At 40.3% G+C, this 23,192-nt stretch overlaps 1 protein-coding gene across 2 annotated transcripts; it reads left to right on the top strand.

Moving 5' to 3' along the window:
* Nucleotides 1-288: 288 nt before the first annotated feature.
* LOC144002006 (AP2-associated protein kinase 1-like) lies at nucleotides 289-21,587 on the top strand. Of its 2 annotated transcripts, XM_077496784.1 has the most exons (21): nucleotides 289-843; nucleotides 927-1,185; nucleotides 4,201-4,319; nucleotides 4,724-4,832; nucleotides 6,139-6,281; nucleotides 7,047-7,168; nucleotides 7,281-7,362; nucleotides 8,229-8,361; nucleotides 8,505-8,608; nucleotides 8,847-8,929; nucleotides 9,045-9,205; nucleotides 9,473-9,591; nucleotides 9,674-10,030; nucleotides 11,137-11,264; nucleotides 11,358-11,530; nucleotides 11,601-11,690; nucleotides 11,811-11,906; nucleotides 12,514-12,621; nucleotides 12,729-12,899; nucleotides 13,828-13,935; nucleotides 19,432-21,587. In XM_077496784.1, the coding sequence occupies exons 2-21, from the start codon at nucleotides 1,023-1,025 to the stop codon at nucleotides 19,953-19,955; spliced, it is 3,093 nt and encodes a 1,030-aa protein (XP_077352910.1). In that variant the 5' UTR covers nucleotides 289-843; nucleotides 927-1,022; the 3' UTR covers nucleotides 19,956-21,587. The 2 variants fall into 2 exon arrangements, with proteins under 2 accessions (XP_077352910.1, XP_077352911.1); XM_077496785.1 differs by lacking the exon at nucleotides 19,432-21,587 and adding an exon at nucleotides 14,182-16,785 and having other exon boundaries at nucleotides 292-1,185.
* Nucleotides 21,588-23,192: the final 1,605 nt, after the last annotated feature.

The raw sequence follows: 23,192 nt of genomic DNA on the forward strand, positions 1-23,192 counted from the left end.
TTGCATTCAACATTTAAATACATTTGGACATTTTAATTACTTCGAAGTAACCAAAAGATATGCTACTAATGCTGCGATTTTGGTACCTGTCTATATTTGCATTTAAATACTTAAAGTGTAAGTGTAAATCGTTTTTCTTAACATATATCTGTAATTAAGCAAGTAATTAAACATGGAGAACGAGGGAGAAATCAATGATCATTGGTACTTTTTGGTCTTACCCATCCGTCATGAACGCCGCATATGACCACATACTCGATGAGGGAGGAGAGTCTGCAGCTGCGTTCGCTGCACTACATTACCCACAATCCCGTGCTCGCCGTGAACGGCAACAGCGAGGGATGTTGCGATATCTTTGGCAGCCAGAGAACGCTGTGGTTGCAGAGATTGGAGCAGAAGGCTGACAAAAAAAAACAACAACCCGTTTTTAGGGACGTGTCACGTTTTCAGCTTTATTCCTAACAGTGTGGTCGACGGGAGGCTGTCTCGCGCGTTATACAGGATTATCGAAGTAACAAGAATCAGTTTTGTCGTCAGCTGATGTGATTAAATGGCTACCCGTGCTGCTACGTGCCACCTAACGGTCGCACGGCTCAACTGAGGATGGGAATATTGGTGGAGCGAGTCTGTTTTTCATCGCACTCAAAGCCCCTCAACGTCAAAGGATAACGCGGATAACCTTAAACGCGAAATGTCATAGCGCGCGAGGAGCTAGCATCTAGCTAGCTGCAACGAGAGATGGAAGAGAACACCGATGTTTTTGTCGGATAAAACGAGCTAAATAGCCGCATAAGGGGAATTCGTGTACATTACCCGGAGGATGCTACTATAGCCTCCCCGCTGGTGTGTAATTCACTTACATAACAGCTAGGCGCAACCGTGTTCGGCGTGCCGTTTTTCATTTTGCCACCAACATTTATGTTTAGGCGTCACTGATTTCCGTGTTTGGATGCTGCAAATAGAAGCAGCGACAAAGCATCCCTATTAAGTCACCAGTCCGGTATCCTGTCGTTTTTGACGCTATGAGGAAGTTCTTCGATTCCCGTCGGGAGTTGGTCAGCTCCGGACCGGGTTCCGGAGGAGGTGGCAGCAGCTCCGGGTCCAGCCATGCCGGGGGGAACTTCATCGGGCGAGCCTTCTCTGTGGGCCGCCACCAAGTCACCGTGGAGGAGATCATAGCCGAAGGTGAACGGGGGCATTTGTTGTTACTGTTTAGCGTGTTGTCGCTGTGTTTACCAACCTTCACTGAGCCGTAGCACACAATTTGCCTTACAAAATTCACCATGCACATCAGTGTACTGTCTGAAAAAATGGAAATATATCAGTCTCGATACTCGCCCATCCCTTTGTAGTTTTAATTAAACAAACAAACAAAAAAAAGTTTCCTTATCAGCTTTTCTGCTCCCATCTGATAACACTCTATTTTGCTCAGAAGTGGGAGGCTCAATCATTATAGATAAACCATTTTGGTGTGTTTTAAGCATGTGACTTTAGACTAAAACAATTGCTTTAAGTGAAAGAAAATCATTTTATATGAGATATGAGGGCCCCAGGCAATGGAAGGTCTGCCCCTGTAACGGATACAATGATGATCTTGTTGCGATTTATGCACAAATTTATATGGTTTGAAATGTTGGTCTGTTTACAGTCGTTGAAAAGAAATAGTTCTATTCAATGGCAACAGGTGGATAGAGAGGATTTTTTTTCCATCTCTTTGCAGCCATTCATTTGGTATCAGTTGTAGTATTCGAAGGACATTACCCAGCTAACATAGAACATCACTCACAAGATACAGCATTTAAGTACACCTGTACAATTTGATGGGCATTTTAGTGTAGGGCTCTGTAACCTGTGGTTATGGAGCCACATATGGCTCTTTAGTACCTCTCCTGTGGAGCTCTTAAAAAAAAGAAAGAAATTAGTAGAAATTGTTATTATTTTAACATATTTATTTGTTTTTTTTTGTTTTTTTTTAGATAAAATGTTCTTCAAAAGTCCAAATGAATTAACGATTTATATAAAAACGAATAATTAAATATAAAAAAAAAATGTCAGTCTAATTATTTTATAAATTATCTAGAAATGTCCAAAAATAGACTATAAAATGTCCAAAAAGGAAGAGGAAAAGAAGATATTATCATAAAATGACCATGAAATTGAAAAAAAAAAAAAAAAAGTGAGTGGAATAACAAAAGGCAGAAAAGAAAATGTTCAAAAAGTAACCTAAAATTTCCACAAACAAAGAAAGGCAGAAACTTATGATAAAATAATTTTGGAATAGTCCAAAACCCCTAGCCTAGTGGTTGCCTCATCTGCATCTGCTCTGAGTTTCTGGGTTTGAATTAATGCATTTCTGACCATGTCAATCAAACCAAACTGTTTGAGATCCAGTAAGTTGCGGGTGTAGCTCAGGTAATGGTTAAAAACGACACACTTATCTTAAAAGATTTGTATGTTGATGGTTGTCCTGGGTAGGGTGGAGTAGGGGTTAGCATATGTGACTCACAGTCAAGAGATCTGGGTTGGAATCTACATTGGAACCACCTCTGTGTGGAGTTCCCCTTGTGCTTTCTGACATGTGTCCCGGCTTCCTCCCACGTGTCCCCAGATGTGCAGTAAATGTGGATGTGGATGGTTGTTTGTCGTGCCCTGCGATTGACTGTCTATCCCAGCTGACTTTGGGGTATACTCTATATACCCTGCACAAGCTACCAGCATGCAAACTCGACCACAAGCCTAGATTCATACCCAGAAGTGCAAACTATTACCTCACCGTGTTGAACAATTATTCCTCTGAGATTTTTTAGAAATTGCACCATGGGCTGCAGCAAATGTTTTGAAGGGAACTGTAGCTTCCCCACCCTCGCTATATTCGATCCGTTGCCACAAAACTGACTTCCGACAGTCTCCCTTTTGAGGCAAATGACCCAAGAAGCGAGCTCCATCATCGATTGCGAGAAAGAAACTCAATTAAAAACTGACTAGCGAGATAATTTCGTTTTGTGCGGCTGAGGTGGGAGGATAAGACAACATAAAATCTCCTTTGCCTGCTCATGAGATTAAAGATGGAATAAGCATCTATTTTCCATGTAAATTGTGCTCCCTGTTCACTCATAAAGGTAGGGAGAGCCAATATGAGAGCTGTATGAAAATTATAACTATTAACAATGCTGGTTTTGATTGGTAATGTGAAGACAATACTCTGTAATTGTGGTTGTTTACAGTTTGAATACTGATAGGCATTTTCACTACAGTACTGTATAAATGAGATAATTAAAATCATTTTAAAAGATTATTGGACTGTCAATAAAGTCATATTTGACAAATGCTCTTGTGCTGGAACCCATCCAAGGCTTCTCATACAAGTTTCACAACACACACAGTTTTGAAATACAACCTTCATTACCAACATTAAAATACATTATTTTTATATTTACTAGTGAACTCAAGTTAAACACAACTGAACTGCTATTAGGCTACCACTAGAGGGAGACCACATACCACTAGTGGTACCTGGACCACACTGAGAATCTTTGTTATACTTATTCCTCGTGCTTTGTGTGCAGAAATTGATTGCACTTATTTTTAGCCCTACGTTCATTCACTTGCAATGCATTGAGCGATTGATCGAACTGCCAGGTAATGTGTCCTATGAATCGAATTACAGGAAATTATGTGTTTGAGTGTTCCATTTGTCATAATGTGATACATGGCTATTATACTGTTGCGAGCCGAAGGCGTAGGGTTACAGCCATGTAAAACTTCAATACATCCCTCCAATTGGTTCTCTCTTGGTAGTGCAGGGGTACCTAATGTTGTGGCTAAATTTGCTGTACATTTGTCTCCATGGGTATCTCATGCAGTTTTACTGCACCACACTGTCGTATAATTCAGCGTTGCATGCCAAGGTGAGCACGTAACATCAGCCTGAAATCGAAGACGAGTGATCCGGACCGAATGGTGCAAAGTGAATTTGTGGTCTGAGCTGCAGCAGATGGTAAGGCCGCCATGCAGGCCTCGTAATATATCAACCCTGCAGCTAAGACATGACTAATGCATACCACTGTAAGAGCCTCAACCATTTGTTATTTGTCCTGACCATTTCATTTGGTGTATTTTAACGCGGTTTGTATGATCTGATAAATAGAGCGCACAGTTGACACGCATCGAAATGAACAGCCATTGTTATTGTCTTAACAGGCGGCTTTGCAATCGTGTTCCTTGTGAAAACAAACCAGGGCGTGCGCTGCGCCCTGAAGAGGATGTACGTCAACAATGAGTACGACCTGCAGGTGTGCAAGTGCGAGATTCAAATAATGGTGAGTGGATGAAAATGAAATGCCAGCCTGACGTCGCTCATACGTATCTGCTTTGTTTTTGCATGGAACCCATGCAAAAAAAAAAAAAAAGCGACAACTTTTCCTAATGTGGTGTTTATTTACATGGCTGCCGAGAAAACTGGGCATCTAATAGATGGGATCATGTTTATTGGGGAGAGGCATTTATCTTATGCATACAGTATAGACTGCGTTAGCTGCATTTTACAATAAAGTACTTGTAAACAACTCTGTAAGCATTCTGTAAATAGCCTTGAAGTCCACCCTCGTGCCTCGCTTCCAAACATTCTTGTTGGCCAGTTTCACAATTGGCATGTCTCGCACGAACTTTCTGTGGTGTTATGATGCTCTCTTTTTTTTTGTCTCGTCTTTTTGCTGTGCTGCAGAAAGACCTCGTGGGCCACAAGAATATTGTGGGTTATCTGGACTCCAGCATCACAGCCATGGGGTCAAGGGACGTGTGGGAGGTGTTTATACTGATGGACTACTGCAAGGGTGAGTGTTCTCAAGGAAAAGGGTGTGGTTGTAATAGTTTAACTGCTTCCATTTGGAGAATTTTAGTTTTGTGAGTCCTGACATATTTCAAATGACTTTCAAACAAGAAGGAACTGTGGGTGATTAAAAAACATCAAATATCATTGAATGGAATTCGCTAAAATGATGCCCTTAAATGGCATTAAGAATAAACAATAAATAATACACTGTCGAGAGTCATTAAAAATGAATTAATGAAATTGTTTATTTACATATGACATTGTGCAAAGGAGTCACTAGAACACCATTTAGCAATAAGGAATGTGATGAAAAATATATCTATTGTGGGAACTGGTGACTAGTTGTAATTTACAATGAACAAAATGGCCTGGAGTCTGCGAGCTGATACCAATACCAATTACTCTGAATTTGAAAAGAAAAATGTACTGTTCCTGTCACCAACATCCAACATAAAACACTAATGCCAACTAGTGGCATAAAATTACCTCAACACAAATCTATGACTCAATGTTTCACACTCCATTTAACAACAACAATAACTGTAACTTCATTAATTACTTTATTATAAAATTACTGTATCAACTAACTAAAATAAACTATTTGTATTTGGTAACATTTTTGTTTTCACTTTTCACTGTCAATTACCAAGATTATGGTAACATTTGAAATAAGTATTGTATATTTAATGTAGATATAACGTGATTCATTTAAGGTTAATCACAAGTAAACTGCTGTATGGCTATTGTACAATTAATTGGGATTAGAAATTGTAATTGGCTGACATCCCTAATATATAAACAGTGTATGTAATACATGTGGGCATTAAATTAGTTTTCATTTGCATTAAAAATGGCATTAAAAAGCATTAGCAGCTCCCTCTGCTGCTAGGCCAGTACATTGTCTGACTGTTGTTACTATGACGACAAAAGGCCGAACTAGAGCTTGGCTACTTGTTGAGCCTCATGTCTTTAAAAATAAATAAATAAATAAATAAATAAATAAATAAAATAAAAAAGTCACCCTCTACTTTACATGAGAGAACACTGACTGTACTACTATGAGTACCTACTGTGCTTTCATCCACTTGAATGAATGAAAGAATCCAGAATTTGTCCACAACCATGCATTTCTGCAGTCGTTTTCTGTGATACAACTGTTTTGTCTGAAGGTGCCGGGGGAGCCTAATGCAGCGTGAAGAGGATATTTTTATCAGCATGACCCACATGAACACGCTTTTAAATCGCCGTGGAGATTCATCTTTTTCTGATATATATGCTGTTGCATCCTGCATGTGATTATTTTGCAGGTGGCCAGGTTGTTAATTTGATGAATCAAAGGCTGCAGACGGGCTTCACAGAGGCGGAGGTGCTTCAGATCTTCTGCGACACCTGTGACGCCGTGTCCAGACTGCACCAGCGCAAGACACCTATCGTCCACAGAGACCTCAAGGTGACATTCAGAAGAAAATGGTCGTAAAATGTTAAAACCTGCTAGCTTTTCCTGCACTTTTCCATTTTTAAATTCCTATGATAACACCAAGAATGTGTCGCAAAGACCGACTTGAATCTAGTTGTCACCATGTGTTCTAAATAGGGGCGTCAGGCGATTAAAAATTTTTAATCATAATTAATCGCATTACTTCAATAATTAAAGGGATACTTCACTTATTTAGCCCATTATAGCAATAAAAGTTAATATTTTGTCTTATAATTAATATGATACTTTCATTATTTTTCACATACAATTGGTACCCTTAAAAACACATTTTGCAACTTTCTGTCGACTGAAAATGACATCGCAAGGGCTCAGGTAACCAATCACAGCTCACCTGTTTTCTAGGTTTGGTTATGTGACATTCACAAGCTGAGCTGTGATTGGTTACCTGAGCCCTTGTGATGTCATTTTCAGTTAACAGCAAGTTGTAAAATGTGTTTTTAAAGCTACTAATTGTACATGAAAAATAATGAAAATATCAACTTTATTATAGGCAAAATATTAATGTTTGACTGCCAAAAATGTATCCCTTTAACTCACAATTAATCACAAATTTTATATCTAAGTGTGACATTAACAAATGTCAATAAATAACATTTCTTTTCTATGTTTTCATACTCTTGTCAACATAAGTGGTAAAAAAAAATATTAAACTAATAGAAACATGGCTACATCTTTTAGTTGTTTAGTTGTGTCAAATCTCATCTCTTATGTGTATAGGTTGAGAACATCCTCCTGCACGACAAAGGTCATTACGTGCTCTGTGACTTCGGCAGCGCCACCAACAAGTCCCTGAGTCCACAGACCGAAGGTGTGGCAGCTGTAGAGGAAGAGATTAAAAAGTGAGTGTGTTACTTATTATTTTTTTGGTCACGAAATTGGACTTAAATGTGACATAGAACCACTATTTTATGTCCTGTTATGATCACTGAATTTTTTTCTATTTTCCCTCAGGTACACCACTTTGTCATATCGTGCACCTGAGATGGTGAATCTCTACAACAACAAGATCATCACCACCAAAGCAGATATCTGGGTAGGTAAAGATAGCAAAGATTGTTGTGACAAGTGATGATAATTTTGAAAAGAGAAGTCAAATCTGAAACTTGCTACACATGCACACCAATTTTCACTTTCCAATTGGCTATCGTTCTTTTTCACCTTACATCGGGAAGCCCGTAGCTAAGCCAAGATGTGTTAACCACATGCACAAACATTTGCAGTCTGACATTGAACAGGTTTAACATTTCCGATTAACGGGCTGTGCTGGGAAAAATATCAAATATTTAACATACCAGACACATAATAATCAGTGCAGAATAATGTTTTAGCGACATCCAACAATCGTACTTTACTTTTGCTGACTGATCGGACAAGAGGGGGAAAAAATAATGAAATTATGTTTGATTATCTGTTTGTGTGTACACCACTTAAGATTCAGGGATGCTTAGTTGCTTCACTTCCTCTATGAAAGATTGCCCTGGTTGCATTGTGTCAATCATAAGGGAGCCATGCATTGAAAGCAGCCACTGTATAATCTATTTTTAGACATCTATGCAATTGGACCTGGAATTTCTCCCCCTTCTGGACACCCAAGGGCGTGTTCTCGAATAGCTTCACTTATTAAACACAGAGGCGTTCTCTTTTCCGCTCTGCCATTGTAAAATTAAACATGGCAGCCAGCATTTCTGTCAACATTAATGAATGTATTGATGTGCAACTAATACAGATCTTGCATTGAGTTTAAATGAGTGTGATAGATAACACCCATTGGATATATTTAACAAGCTAACAGATTCTTGTTATGATAGGGTGTGTTACGATGGTGTTTTGATCGCTCCTCTCATCTGGGTTTGGTGTTTTTTGCTGTGACGGGGAAATGCATGTGGTGTTCTTCTCCAGGCGCTGGGCTGTTTGCTCTACAAGTTGTGCTTCTTCACTCTGCCCTTTGGTGAAAGCCAGGTGGCCATTTGCGATGGCAGTTTCACCATTCCAGACAACTCCCGCTACTCTTATGATCTCCACTGCCTCATTCGTTAGTTCCTCTTAACACTTTTATTATTAAACTGTTTTGCAATGTGTGCTCTCACAAAAGCATGCATGACTCAGTAGCTCTGATATTTATTTTTTATTATTATTTTTTTCAGTCTGACACTCCTGTGTGTCGTGTTTTTGCAGGCTACATGCTGGAGCCTGACCCAGACAAAAGGCCAGATATCTACCAGGTGTCCCACTTTGCCTTTAAACTGGCACAGCGGACTTGTCCCGTTCAGAATGTGAAGGTCTGATAGGATTTTGCTTTTCATTTCATGATTGATTTTATTCACATGCTTTTTACTGAGCGTGACCTACTAAAGCAGACAATTCAGATACATTAAGAAAAGGCATCAATCAATCCACATAACATTTGCACCCTGAGTAAGCCGTCAACTGGCTGCATTGCTTTTTTTTTTTTTTTGGGTCCTGCTTTGCTGCTAAAGTAGAGTAAGATTTCCTTCTCCCTCCCCCCTCTGCATCAAGAATTCTTCAATTCCTTCCAAACTTCCTGAGCCAATCAAAGCGAGCGAAGCTGCTGCAGCCAAGAAGAGTCAGACCAAGCCCAGGTAAGTCTCACCTCCTTGGATTACCATTTAAACTGTGCTAATATTTGTGTTGGGCACCAAATGAATAATCTCTGTCATGACATACAAGTAAGCTAACAACCATCTTTGTCACCAGACTGACAGACCCGATCCCAACCACCGAAACTTCCATCACCCCTCGCCAGAGGCCCAAAGCGGCTCATACTCAGACCGCTGCCGGCATCCTTCCCATTCAGCCCGCTGCCCTTACCCCTCGCAAGCGGGCTAATCTCCCCGGTGGGGCAGCTCAGCCTGTTGGTAAGTGGCACGCCTCTTTATTATTATTATTTTATTTTTATTGATTTTTTTTCTTCTCTCCCCACTCCGAATTGTCGCTGAGTGCTGGAATAAGGAGGTGTCCCCATCCTGCAATGCCTCTAGCCTATAATCTGCTAATTTAGTTGCAGTTGCAGACTACTATTCTCCTTCTGTTTTTTTTTACAGTGGTGAATGACGTGTCAGAAACATACTTTTTTTTTCTTGTTCTTTTGCCAACATACAAATGCTGTGTACATTCTCCCACAGGAGTAAGCTTGGACCTCTCGCAGCCAGCTGCGGCCCTGCAGTCACAGAAGGCACAGGGTGCTTTGCCTCTCATCCAGTCACAAAACAACTCCAGTCCGGCTGCAGTAGCACAGAAGCAGGTGCATACAGATGGGGGGGGGGGACTTGGGTTAGGTTTTTCAGTGGTCATTCACGTAAGCACTTTGCCTTTGTGCTGTGCAGCCAGCTCCAGCTGCAGAAGTTACAACCGCCGCTGCCATAGTGGCACCTGTTTCCAAGGCAGATATCCAACCGCAAGCCCAAGCACAGCCGTCCGCAGCCCAGCAAACGGCGCCGCCTCCGCCCGCGGCCGGCACCACTTCACAGCAGGCGGCGCCATCCCCGTCCAGCCCGGCCGCGCCTCAGCGTCCCGCCCGACGCAAGCCGCCCGTCCAGGCTCAGACGCCTGCAGCTCAGCCGCCGCCTAACAAATCAGTCGCCGGTCAACCAGCGGACGGGCAGCTGCAGCAAACGAATCAGCCGCCGGTCATCCAGGCTCAGTCGGCCATCACGGAAGTCAGGGAAAAAGCAGCTGAGACGGTAAGCAATATATTCAACTATAAGTTGTCTTTTTTTACAAGAGTACTTCGAGCCTGATTTACTAAGATACTGAAGAGCGGCGCTAAAATGTGTGTTCACTCTGAACAGATTGCTCGCACTTGTTGCTGAGCATGTTGCACATAGTCTACCAAGATTCTTCTGCAATTGGAATATAACCAGAAGTAAAACAATACTGGAGATATTCTAAAGTGTCAATTCTGTGGGCACAATGAGAAGAAAAAACAGGTTAAGAAAAATGGGAAGCTATGCAAAGACCAAGAAAGGGGAAAAAATGCTCTTTAAAAGGAACGATTTGTAGGATTTAGTGCAATCGAGTGGTGAATTAATAGAATGAAACAATTGTAAAGAACGTGCACTACGGTGCCTCAGAAAGACCACACTTCTCACGCCTACCACCAATTACTATCAACTATTATTCGGGGTGAGCAAGTGTGCGACCACGAGCTAGCAAGAGTAGCTTGCAAGAACTAGCTGCAGCGGCTAACGAGCTGCTAGCAGAGGGAGACGAGTGGCGGGAGCCTGGATCAATGGACCCAGTGATAAGCGACCTAATATAATTAGATATTACTAGACCTCCGATTATATCTAAAAGAATAAATAAATAGATGTATGTTGATGTGATATTTTTTTTGCATATTAAATTTATAGTGGGTTTACTAAAATGAATGAATTATTAGTTCACCACTAGATTTTGCATATTAATACATTTATAGTGTTTTTTTCTAAAATTAATGAATCATTAGTTCACCACTAGATGGCACTGAATACTACAAACGGTCACTAAAAAAAATTGCAAATAAATCAGACAATATATCACAACATTTTTTGTTTCTGGTATTTAAAAAATGATTACACTAGTGGAAAATATATATATATTTTTTTCCTTAAGAAGGAAAAAAAATATCCATTTTGCTTATGTCCTCTCCTCACCACAATAAATGCAACAGCACAGCTGTGTAGGTTTTCACCTGCCTTGCAGACACAGCCTTTAAAGACGCAAAATCAGTAAAAGTACATTTAAACGTAAACCAAGGGCTCCTTGCATGTGGATGAGTGCTTACGAGTCCATGTCTCCCTCAACTCAGACTCCTCCTGCTTCCCCAAAGACAACGGAGGTGCAAAGCCACAAACGTGTCCCCAGTGACGTCACAGTGAGCACCACCAACGGAGGCAATGAAGACTCCTCACAGGCGGCAGAGGAAAACATCATCCAGTAAGTTACTATCATTTAAAATCCTGAAAATAGAATGAGATCAAATTCTCTCAGTCCCTTGTTTCAACCAGATGTTTTGTGTTCTGCCTCTAGACCTCAAGTTGGCTCTATCAAGCCTCATGGCGATCTCGTCCAGGACCAAAACAAAGTCCCCGCCTCCAGCGTCGACACCACTGCGCCGCCCACATGGAACCCGTTCGACGACAATGACAGCTTCTCCGGCTTCACCGCCGAGGAAGTCAAACCTAAGGATGCAAAGCCTTCCGGTAAGGCATGTCTGCTGACTTTAACGTGGCTTTCTTGAAGCATGAAATTGTGGATGGCTGTGGTTTGTAGACCCGCCCTCAGAGTGTGAAACGCCATGTGGAGAGCTGATACCAGGCTTGCAGACCTTAGATGGGGAAAATGCGGAGCAAAACTCGCAAGGTACCCGTTTCACAAACGCATACAAATCCATCCATAAAATTACATTTGGCTCCAATTTAGGTATTTGTTTTATATTTGTAAAATAAATCTTTCCGGTCTGACATTGTTTCTGTGTCTTAGCTGAACGACCGTCAACCATCGTTGACACTGATTCAGGAGCGCCACTGTTGATCGTCCCAGATCCATTCCATACCCTTGAACTGTCCAATGCACCTGGTAAATGTGCTTTTATTCTTAAATGCACTTTTCTTATTAATATTGTAACATTATTCAGAGTTATTAGAGGTGAAATGTTTTCAGAAAGCCTCTTATGATGCAGTGCAAACTATAATAATTACTAGAGTTGTCCCAATCTATTCATGTGATCGGAAATAGTGGCTTATCCCATAATTCTCAGATGATCGGTATTGTGTGAAAATATATGAGGCTACCTTTTACAAGTACAGTTAAGCACTCAAGTTTTACTTTGGAAATCTTGCACTGTGTGAATCAAGATCTTTATATTATTATTGCAATAATAATAAGTAGAATTTCTGATCCTTACTTTTAAGTTTTTTAAGACAAGATATTTAAATGTAATATGTTTGCATTATCAATTTGTTTCACCACTCATCTGCTATAAAGTGATTTTTTTTTTTTGTTTATTACTTGGCTTGAACCACTGATGCATAAACATAAGTGTCACACTAGCATACTTTTATTCAAGTAAAAGAATTGAGACAATTTGGAGGCACTTTCTTTTTGTCTTCGTAATGCATTGCCGAAGTATTGGATTGGTCCAGTATGTTAAATGTTTCCTCTTGAATTTCTTGTCATTCCACAGAGAAGCTTATTGAAGGACTCAAATCTCCAGACGTATCCTCACTCATGCTTCCCGACCTGCTGTCCTTGTCTGATCCTTTTGGTGGTTCTGTGGCGGACTCTGCGAAAGGTAACCTTTTTAGTTTAAGGGTACCTTTATTCAATCCATCCAGTCAGAATTAAGAAACTCTTTGGCAAAAACACCAAACTGTCGTGTCTGGTTCTGCCTTCACTCAGATCACATCACTGCAGACGCCTCTCTGCTGGGCTGTTCTCTAATCTCCGGTCCGTCCGCACCTCAGGCGGCCGCAAGCAGCGCCGCCTCCTCGGTGTCGTCCGCCTCCGCTACGTCTGCTTTGGACGAGTTTGGTCTGCTGTCTGGAGACTCTGCACAGCCCAAAACATCAGGTAGGCGTGTAAAATTCCCCTAGTGGGGTACTCAAGAGATTCCTGCTTTGAGAATAGGATACACAGATGACTAATCATTATACAGTGGAAACTCCAACGGGTATAATTTAGTCGTTGCCTAAGCCCTGAGCAACTGTGATGTCGTCTGAGATGGATAAAAATGGCTGGATTTTGCTGCATAACTCATATTCCACAAATGTAATATTAATCGGAATGTCATGTTTAGACTACTGAGGTCACATATAACATATTATTGTCAAGAAATTATTTGTTGTGTTTACTCCACAGTGTTGATGCTTGTCGAGTTCCTATATTGGTTTCAAAAAGACAGCCTTATTTATGACTCACTTAAACGCTGCATGAAAATAGGGCAGTTGGACCTGCGGTGTAAATGCAGCTAAAATGTCATCATTATTAACTTTGAAATGTGGCGTGTGTCACGCCAATTTGGAGAAGAATCGGAATCATCCGAGTGGCACAAGCGCAGCTGCCCTTTAGTCGTGGGGCCGCTGAACGAAAGCGTTTGACCGTCGCTGTCTGAGGCGACTGTGAATCAGAGCAGACGTGTCTGTCTGGCCACCTGCTGCGTGATGCTAAATCAATGTGCTGGAGGCGCTGTGGCATGGTGACGACTCATCAAGCCGCCTTTGTGTGCTCCTTCCTGCAGTCGCTGCTAATTTGAGATTGTGGTGTGCACCGGGGAAGGAGAGGTGCTAATTGCTGTTGGAAGCGCAAATAGCTATAAACACCCGTCATTAATGGAAAATACATTATTGAATGCAAGCTACTTTTTTATGCGAGGATAAATGCCTACTTTTTGGCATTATCATTGGAGCAGTGATTCTTCTGTTCCTTCAGTTTTTCCATGTAAAAGTGGCCTTTGACACCCTAACGTGATCACTTTTTTTTTTTTCCACGTTTTCTGCAGATTCGTCCCTCCTCATCTCAGATTTTGAACCCCAGCAAAGCAGCGCTGAGGCGGCCACAGAGGACGAGTTTGATCCCATCCCCGTGACCGGACGAAAGAACTCCCAAGGTAGGTTTCTACAAAGAGTCGTCGAACCAAATACCGCAATTTGGAAGGATCACAGGAACCGCTGATTTACTTTTCACATACAGTAATCGTAAAATAGCATCAGGGCTGTAAAAAGTTCAATTCTGCTTTTTCTCTTTCCCTCTCCTCCGTCCTCCATCCTTCACCCTCTGCCTTTCCCTCCCCAACTTGTTTGCTCGACTATCCCGACCGCCCGCCCCGCCCTCCCCCCGTGTCTCTTCCGGCCAGTTTCAGGAGGCCACTCGCGCAGTAACAGTGGCGGCTCTGAATCCAGTCTCCCCAGCTTGGCCCGCTCCCTTCTGCTGGTGGACCAGCTCATCGACTTGTAGGCCGTAACCCCGCCCCCCTAACACTGGGTCCGAGTCATGCCATAGCTCACTCACGGCTGCCATCTTCATTCTAGCGGGCACGCCATCCCTCGCCATCCTTTCCCATCCCGGCCCGGCCCCTTTATTGGCTTCACCATCTCACTGCTCTCTTTTTCCTCTCCATCTCCATCTCCAATCTTCGTTCTTTCTCAAGATTAAGCTTTGAATATTACATAATGTCGGATAGCAAAAACAATAGCTCATTGTCGTCGCGTACAATAAGCCTCGTGCTAAGTGGTCGTAGTTCATTGTGCACAAGTGAATTTGTCGTCATTTGCCTTGATCAGATTCCCTTCCGCCCTGTTTTATTTGCACATTTTAAGAGCTTCAAATTCATATTTTTAAAAAGCCATACATATCCATTACAAGAGAGGGAAATGTAGTTTTCCTTTCACCCTACTGATGAATGAATGAATATGAAACCACTTTATTTCCACAAATGAGAAGCAATAAAAGTGTTCTATGATCAAAAGACAACATTTGAGCTCAAGTCTTCACAAACAAGACTTGTTTCGCACCTTAGCTTGTCCGTCAAGCATCCCAAACTAAAAAAAATAAAATAAAATCTCACCTCCAATGTCACTTTTCATAGCTTTAAATCTGCAGCTTTGTAATGGCAGCAAACACTCAAACCCGGCACCAACTCTTGGGAGACAATATGTAATTGAGCTTTTGTCATAGTATCCTCCCCAATTCACAAACGTGAAAACCACATCACAGTTTTTCCTAAAAGGAATAAAACTAAACAATTTCAGGGTTTCGTGTGATGAAATAATATGGCCCACAAGAAAAAGAGTAAAATAAAATTAGGAGGTAAGAGTTGTATTATTATTCCAACTTTAGTTTTGTAGACTTTTTCCAGTAATAAAACACATTTATTTACAAATTATGACATTTTTCTGGTAATATGAGGAATAATTTTATTCTAGTTTAAAAAAAATAATAGTTTTTATTCTTATTACATTACAACTTTATTCAACTACAAATTGTCTTTATTTTGAAAATATTTCAACTTTTTTCTTTTTTTTTTTTTACTTAATTGGTGACTTTTCTTTGAAACCTTAATCTTGTAATAGTTACATTTTGTCATAATTTAATAACTATTTGTTATTTCCATATCATTGTGGCCCTAAAATTCATTTGCATAAGTCAAAAGATCTCGTGAAATAGCAATTTTGTCCTATGAAATATTAGTTGCGGGTTGTTGAAGAGGTTACCCTTAAAGCTGCTTCTAAATTAGCCATAGCCACATATTCTGTATTTGTAAATTTACTGTGAAGAAAAAAAAATCAACCTTTTCCTCGTGCCATCACTGATATGTGTAATAGTGGAAATTGTGCATAAAAAAAGACTATGAAAAAAAGTCCCTACACGCCGTTAGGATTATTATTTATATAAAAAAAATAGTTGCTAGATAGTTGTCAATGACAGCGCAGTTCATCTAATAGCAGTTAGCAGTGTGCCATATCAATTAGAAGACGCATGTTTCTGCTTATGCACTAATTGATGAATAATGATAGAACAGTAGCGCATAAATAGAGCAAGGATTAATATTCAGCAGATATTCACACATTCTCCTGAGAATTTGATAGGAAATCGTACAAAAAGGTTAGCACTGTATATTTGTGACTTGACACATTTTACAGGACAGTCTAAAAACGCTGGAGCAAAAATATTGTATTTGGTCACAAAAACTCTAAAAATTCCCATAATTCCCCTAATTTTTAGTCCTAAGTTTTCCATGTTTTCTAATCAAGTATATAATTCCCCTTCTGCCAACATAGGATAAAAACGCCATTTTGACTGATTTATGGCATTTTTAAAGAGTTGATAATTTACCAATATCCCCACTAGGTTGAGCTACTAATGTTTTACATATTGTATACTTCAATTTGATTCAATTTGATTAAAAGAGACAAATTTTGCCACGTTTCCACACTGACCTTTCTGACCCTTGTGGTGACTGGGTTAGAGTTGCTATATGAATCTTCTCCATGTTAAATAACCGTCAATCTAATCTCAACTAAATGAATGGCAGATGAATTGGACTCGAGTTTGGAAATGCAGTGCCCGACTTTTTGTACAAAATCCTACCAAATGCTCATGAGGACAATCCGGTCATATCACGTCTTCTCATCCATTCCCATTTTCTTGAAGTCATTCAACACATTTCTGACATCCCTCCCCATTAGTGTACATACAGTAGTCAACCTTTCCCCATGTACATAATGAAGTCACTGTCATATAGCTTTACTGTTGATATATACATATATGATATTATATGACTTTGTTTCCTGTCCATAAATGTTAATATGAATAGAGTGTTAGAGAATGAATGTAAGAAATGAATATTAGTCTTAAAAATATCTATAATGACATATATCCATCAAATATAGAAAGATTATATGAATATTTCATTCCTCTTTGTGGACTGTGTGCGTGTGTCTGTGGGGGGGGGGGGGGGGGGGTGGGGGGGGGGCGGTGTTTTTGTGTTTCTCTGATGAAATGTTAACTGTGGGAATGCTGTTGAATCTCCGCTCCTCTTCCTTTGTACAAAGCGTTTTCGTGTGTTTACATGGACTGATATGAAGGACTATATTTTTATTCCAAAACAAAAAAAAACACAAAAAAAAAAACGTTATCTTGCCAGTAGGATCTTTTTTTGTGTGTGTGTGTTCGTCCTGTTTCATTTTCTCTGCCGGACCAGACCGTTTGGAGGGCGGAAAAAAAAAAAAAAAAAAGTGTGCTTTTGTGTGAAGTTGACTTTTGCTTTCTCAGTTGGAGTTGCTTTGGAAAAGCATGGCAGTGTCATTGGGTGTTTGTGTTGGTGTCCAATGTGTGAGTGCGTGTGCGTGTATGATTGTGTGTGAGTTCCAGTACCTGTGTTGTTGTTTGCTGCAAATATAGCGAGGCTTACTCTCCTCAAAGCACACTTTTGTCTCGGGTGGAAAGCTGAGAAAAATGATGACTTTGATGGTCAAAATGCACTCTGGGGAGGAAAACGTTTGCCAGGAAAAAGGAGCAACATCAAGGGTGGGGAAACAAATGGCCGCCATGACAATTCTGAAAACACATTAAAGCTTCAAGCAGCTATTATTGCACTTTTTTTTTTAATGCTGTTACTAATGATTTTTTTTTCCTATCGATTATTCTATTGATTAATCGATTGAGCAAATTTCCTCGTCTCACTTCATCAACGTATTAGCCCAGCAATTTGCCCAAAATGGCCGACTTCCTGTCTCTTTTGAGACGTTTTAGTGGCTCTCCTTATGATAGACATGGAACATGCCTGTAAAATTGGATGAAAATGGGAAAGCTTCAAAATGCTGATTTTATTTGGGGCGGGGCTAATGGTAATTTATAAAAAAAAATAAAATAAATGTTTCTTTCGTGGGCCACGCATGGCTGTAGTTTCCCCACACTGGTTGCACTATATGGACAAAAGTAATGGGACAACACACTACACAGGAAGCAGGGGCATATTAAGTAGTTATATTTTGCTAATTTTTGCCCCTCTTCCTGAATCAAGTCTACACATGTACAGGATAGAAGATGGGACTAGTCCATTGCCTGAGTATGGGGGGTGGAGGGCAGTCGAAACATTCATGATAGATTTAAACATTTTGATGTTTATAAGTGTGTGAATTAAGAATTAAACAATGACAACTTTATCAGTTTATATGAGGCCATTGCCTGTATTCGCTTACTGGTAAGACCATTCCTGACTTGAAGTCCAAAATAGGAGAAACTGTAGTTCGTCTCTTTATGGCTATTGTTTAATCAAGCCAAACTGTTCCCACAAATTTGGAAGTGTACAATTAATTGTCCACAATGTCTCAGTACATTTGTCCATAAAGTGTTTTTGCTGAGTAACCATTTTACTGTTTAAAAAAAAATCCTCTCTGACAAATGTATTTGAAAAAGTATAATGTCATTTTCCCCCCCTGAAGTTGTTCAATCAAAACAGCAGAGACTTGTTAGTTGGCCTCCATTTTGTCAAGGGTCGTTTGCAGTTTGAACCTATGCAACTCCAGAGTTTGGCGCTTAAAAGCCCGCAAGGCGACAAGCAGGCAGTGCGACCTATGTTGAAGCAGAAAGCCCGTTTGATATATCAGCTGATGTTTTTTCCCCTCAAACCTTGCTTGTGTTCATGGTCCACAAACCCGCCTCAGTCAGAGCTGTGCTATCTTCTCTTGTGCTCCTTCTATTTTTGTGACATCATTTGAAAGAGATGGCCAAATAAAATGCAAATGTGAACGTTAGAGTGCGGGATGGTGATTAACACTCAATGTCATTTTTTTTTTTTTTTTTATGCCAATGTTTTACAACATTAAAATGAAGATATAACTACATGCAGCGGGCAAGAATTCCAAAATGAGTTTGCGTTTTTATATTATATATTATATAATTAAACCATGCAAAAAAAAAAAAACTTAAAAAAAAAACTAAAAGTGGTAAGTCTTAGACTGGCTAGTCAATCACTGGACCTTAACCCAATAGAGCATGCGTTATACCTGCTGAAGAGGAGACTGAATGGTGACACCCCCAGAAACAAACAAGAACTGAAAGAGGCTGCAGTAAAAGGCCTGGAAAAGAATTTCAAATGAAGAAAATAACAGCCTGGTGAAATCGATGTGTCGCTGGCTTCATGCAGTTATTGCAAGTAAGAGTTATGTCACCAAATATTAAATGTTATTCACTTAAAGTTAACTTAATAATGTCCGTTCTAATACTTTTGCTCACTTGAAAAGTGGGTGGCTTCAAACAATTGTTGCTTCGTAAAATGAACTTTTCTGCTTTATAGTCTCAAGTACTTGTCTCACTTCATTTGCAGAAAATGAAAAATGTGTGCCTTGGCTCAAATAAATGTTGGGAAACGCTGCTTTAATGCACTAATCATCATTTATTTTACCCAGAAAGCTGATACTTTGTAATCAGGTAAGAACATAAAAGCCTCTTAAAGTGACAGTCCTATTTTTTGTGTCCATTTTTGTTTTATATTGCTGTTTTTGGTTTTGAATGATCAACCATCTGTCTTCGATGTGTAGTAGAGTAAAAAAGGTGCCAACTATATCCGCTCACCTGTTTCTCACTGTATTTCCACACGCAGACCAGCAGGGGGCGCTGTCCAGCAACACGCAGGAATGTGGGACGCTGGCGTGTGTGCAGGTTGTCAAGGAGACGCAGCAGAAAACCGCCGAATGTGCGACTCCCTCATCCGAGTGGAGCGGCAGCGTGTCAGCAAAACCCGCCTCCTCGCAAGATGGCCCCCCTGGCAGCCCCCCCACACCCGACATCTTCCTGCTGGCTCCTTTCAAAACCAAAACACCGGCGAGCGGCGCCTCCGTCTCCCCCGAACCACCCGAGTCGTCGCCCGACGTTTTCCTCCAGGCGCCGTTTGGCAAGAGGAGGGAGCACACGCGGGCCGGCCGTCAGCACCTCCCGGCCCGGCCCGCGCCGCTGCCCCAGCAGCCGGTGGCCGTGCACCGCGTGGTGTCCCGGGTGGGCCGGCAGGCCGCCGTGGGCTCGGTGGCCGTGGGGCCGCTCCACTCTTGGACCATCGGGGGGCGGAGTCTGGACGACCCCTTTAGTGCGGCGCCGTTTCGACCAAAGTGCTCCCAACACAGACCTTGATTTAGCAGAATTTTGGATAAAATTACTGCACTGGAATTTGGGGTTACTTGTTGGCAAAATGTTTGTGGAGTTCATGCAGTTTCTCAAAGTTCTTCCTACTACATTTTTAAAAGTAATTCCCAATCTTTCAGAATTTATTGGCCTTGTAAAACTATAGGAACACAAAAAATAGCAATGACCGACAGAGGGAGACAGACCGGAAGCCTGGCGGTTTGCTAATATGCGCTCCGAATTTCTAAGTTTGGGGGGGGGGGCACAGTAAGGACCTAGGGGAAAAAAACCCCTGCACAAATCAATTTGTGTTGGATTTACTTCGTAGTGTTTAACTTCCGATATCATCTCATTTTGTTACTAAATTAAGTGTTACCATTTTTGGAGTTTAACTGCAGTATTTACGAGGCAAACTGATGCTTTAAACTAATGAAGCTCACTACCTCGCTCATGTCGTCCTTACATTTCACTACTTTAGCCGGAAGTGACGGGAAATATTATTGTACTGTATAAGTAAATGTTACTGTAAAAATGTCACCTGAGGGTGCATATGGACAGTAAATTTCTGCTTTAAAGGGATACTTGACTCATTGAGCCATTTCCGGCAGTAAAAAGTTAATATTTTTTTCCAGAATGACTTTGATAACGTCATTTTGTTTCATGTAGAATGAATTTTTCCACTTGCTGACGACTGAAGATGACATCACCTGTGCTGAGGAAGTAGGTAATGACCAATCATGGCTCGGTTTGCTGACCAAACCCAGAAAACAGGTGAACCATGATTGGTCGTTACCTACTGTACTTTCTCAGCACAGGTTATGTCATCTTCAGTTGACAAGCAAGTGGAAAATTTTGTTTTTAGAGGTATTAGTTGTATACAAAAAATAATGTGGTTATCAAATTAATTCTGGACAAAATATAAAATTTTTACTGCTGATATTGCTCAATGAGTCAAGTATCCCTTTAAAGGATGCACACGCCGAAAGTATTTTTATTTTGTGTTATTTTTTTGCTGTTGTGGCCTCGGCACTTGCGCCAAAGATAATTCAGCTGAAATGTTATAATCCAAAAATTGCACACGTTTTTAGGAGAAGTTCAAGCACTGCTTATAGTTTCTACTTTTGTTGAGTCTCGCAATTGATACAAACTGGAAATTCTTCAATGATTTTAAGGTCATTCCAGCTGCTTTACAAATGTTAGACTTGACCTCCTGGTACAACCAATGTAACATATCAAGTCTTTGACAAGGTATTAATGTGCTAAAGTTATATAATGATGTACTTTGTTTATGCAAAGCCTGCTTAGGACAGAGTTTCTCAACTGACTGTTCCACTTTGTATTCTATTAAAAGGGACATTTTTTTTTAAAACATACCCAAGATTAACAGTTTTATTCTGGTGTTAGAAATGTCATAATTTCCACCTGGGTTCTTCGACTGAAGTAGTCTCGATATGTATTTTTCATTAAAAAAAAAAAAAAAAAAAAAAAAAAAGGGTTCGGGTGAATGTACATAGGAAACTGGTGGGGTTCAGTACCTCCAACAATGTCAAGAGTCACTGGTCTCGTGGTTGGGAGTGCAACGTTAAAGATAAAAAGCAAGGGGAGGGGGTGTGCATATAAATAAAGGCCAAGCTGCTGCTGTTTCATGAGCACTTCTGTCAACGCTGATGTGCCAATAAATGAACACAAACCCGCTTAATCCTCCATTTGAACAACTAAAAACGAGACGTAGAACAACTATGAAAGATGATACGATCCAGTTGAGTCGAGTCGTGTCACACGCACGTTATAGACGGCACATGGAAACATTTGAACTACCGTTAGGTCATGAGTACTTTTGATGGAGATAAGCACTCCTCTGGGTGAGTGGGGATGAACGGGGGGGAAACGTCCAAGTTTTTAAACTTGTTCTCCATTACTTTTGGTACACTTAGGATAGATAGGAAATTGGCAAAACGACTTCACATCATTGTAATTGTGCACATCAAAAAAGCAGTTTCACATTTCTTTGAACAAATGTAGAGAATGACTTGAGAAATGTATCAAAGTGACTGAGAAAAAAACAGTCATACAAATGATTGGAATTGCCACCTCTATCGCAGGTCCGCAGTTTAGCAGTTTTTTTTTTTTCAGGACAGTTAACTCTTTTCATCAACACCTACAGTATTTAAAGTATATGGGATGTAATTCAACTATCAACCAGAAGATGGTGGCATATTTATTGAGTATGAAAGAACAAAACAGCTTAGTTTTTGTTGAGAACAATTGAATCTCATCTGCTGTAATCCTGCTTTTTATGCCTACGAAAGTGACTTATTGCATTGAAGTATTGGTACACTGTTACTGCAATATTTTTTTTCATTTACAAGGATGTGTTTAAAGTAATAGTTATATTTTAATCTTTTTGCTATTACTGAGGGGCTCCATCCCTAAATTATATGTATTAACTGAGGTGCAGTGTTTATTAGAGCAGAGGTCACAATTACGGGAAATAAGAGTAATACAGTATTTAAAATTCCACAATCAAGCTAAATTTCCCACAGAAATTTTTATAAAAACTAAAGAGCGGAAATTTTTATAGTGCCAAAGAAAAAATACAGTAACTAAAAAGACCAAATATTTACAAGGGAATGTTTTTATTTTTTGTACGTGCCCATTTTGGCCTGTGTTACTCCAACACTGCTGTGTCATTTATCATTTTACGATCATCATTAACAATATTTTTTGTGCTGGGAAACGGCATTTGCTACAGTATATTTTCACATCTCCATGGCGTTGTTACCGTACTTCACTTTTATTATCTGTTTCCTGCATTTTCCCCGAGACACGCCTCACATAAGCTCATACAGTGCACCGGACTTTCCAAGTGAATAAAAAAGCACATGAAAAACATAAGTACATTATTAGGATTTACTGTTATCCACTCCACTTTTGTGATTACGCCATAGGATTGGTCCCCGCCGGGAGTATCTCATCAACTTCCGGTAGAAATATGCTCCATATGGGGAGAATGTTATTAGTTTTAAATAATATGCCATTTTCAAACATAAAATTGATTATGTGTTTGTGAATATATTTATTGATTAGTGTTTGGATTGTGGTGAGTCAGGAAATTGAATTGAATTGAGAACATGAGTGGTCTAATGCCATTTGTTTCTAAATGTTCTTCCTGTCTTGAATACAGGAGATAGTTGAGCCACACTATAACTGCATCCCCTCATGAAACGTGGCATCCGTAACGCTGAT

This window comes from Festucalex cinctus, chromosome 15, assembly GCF_051991245.1.
Source record: "Festucalex cinctus isolate MCC-2025b chromosome 15, RoL_Fcin_1.0, whole genome shotgun sequence".
Taxonomy (NCBI): domain Eukaryota; kingdom Metazoa; phylum Chordata; class Actinopteri; order Syngnathiformes; family Syngnathidae; genus Festucalex; species Festucalex cinctus.

Coding starts and splice junctions, on each gene's coding strand:
- LOC144002006 (XM_077496784.1), top strand. CDS start 1,023: ATGAGGAAGTTCTTCGATTCCCGTCGGGAGTTGGTCAGCTCCGGACCG. Junction 8,362..8,504: donor TGATCTCCACTGCCTCATTC/GTTAGTTCCTCT, acceptor GTGTTTTTGCAG/GCTACATGCTGGAGCCTGAC. Junction 12,622..12,728: donor TGTGGCGGACTCTGCGAAAG/GTAACCTTTTTA, acceptor GCCTTCACTCAG/ATCACATCACTGCAGACGCC.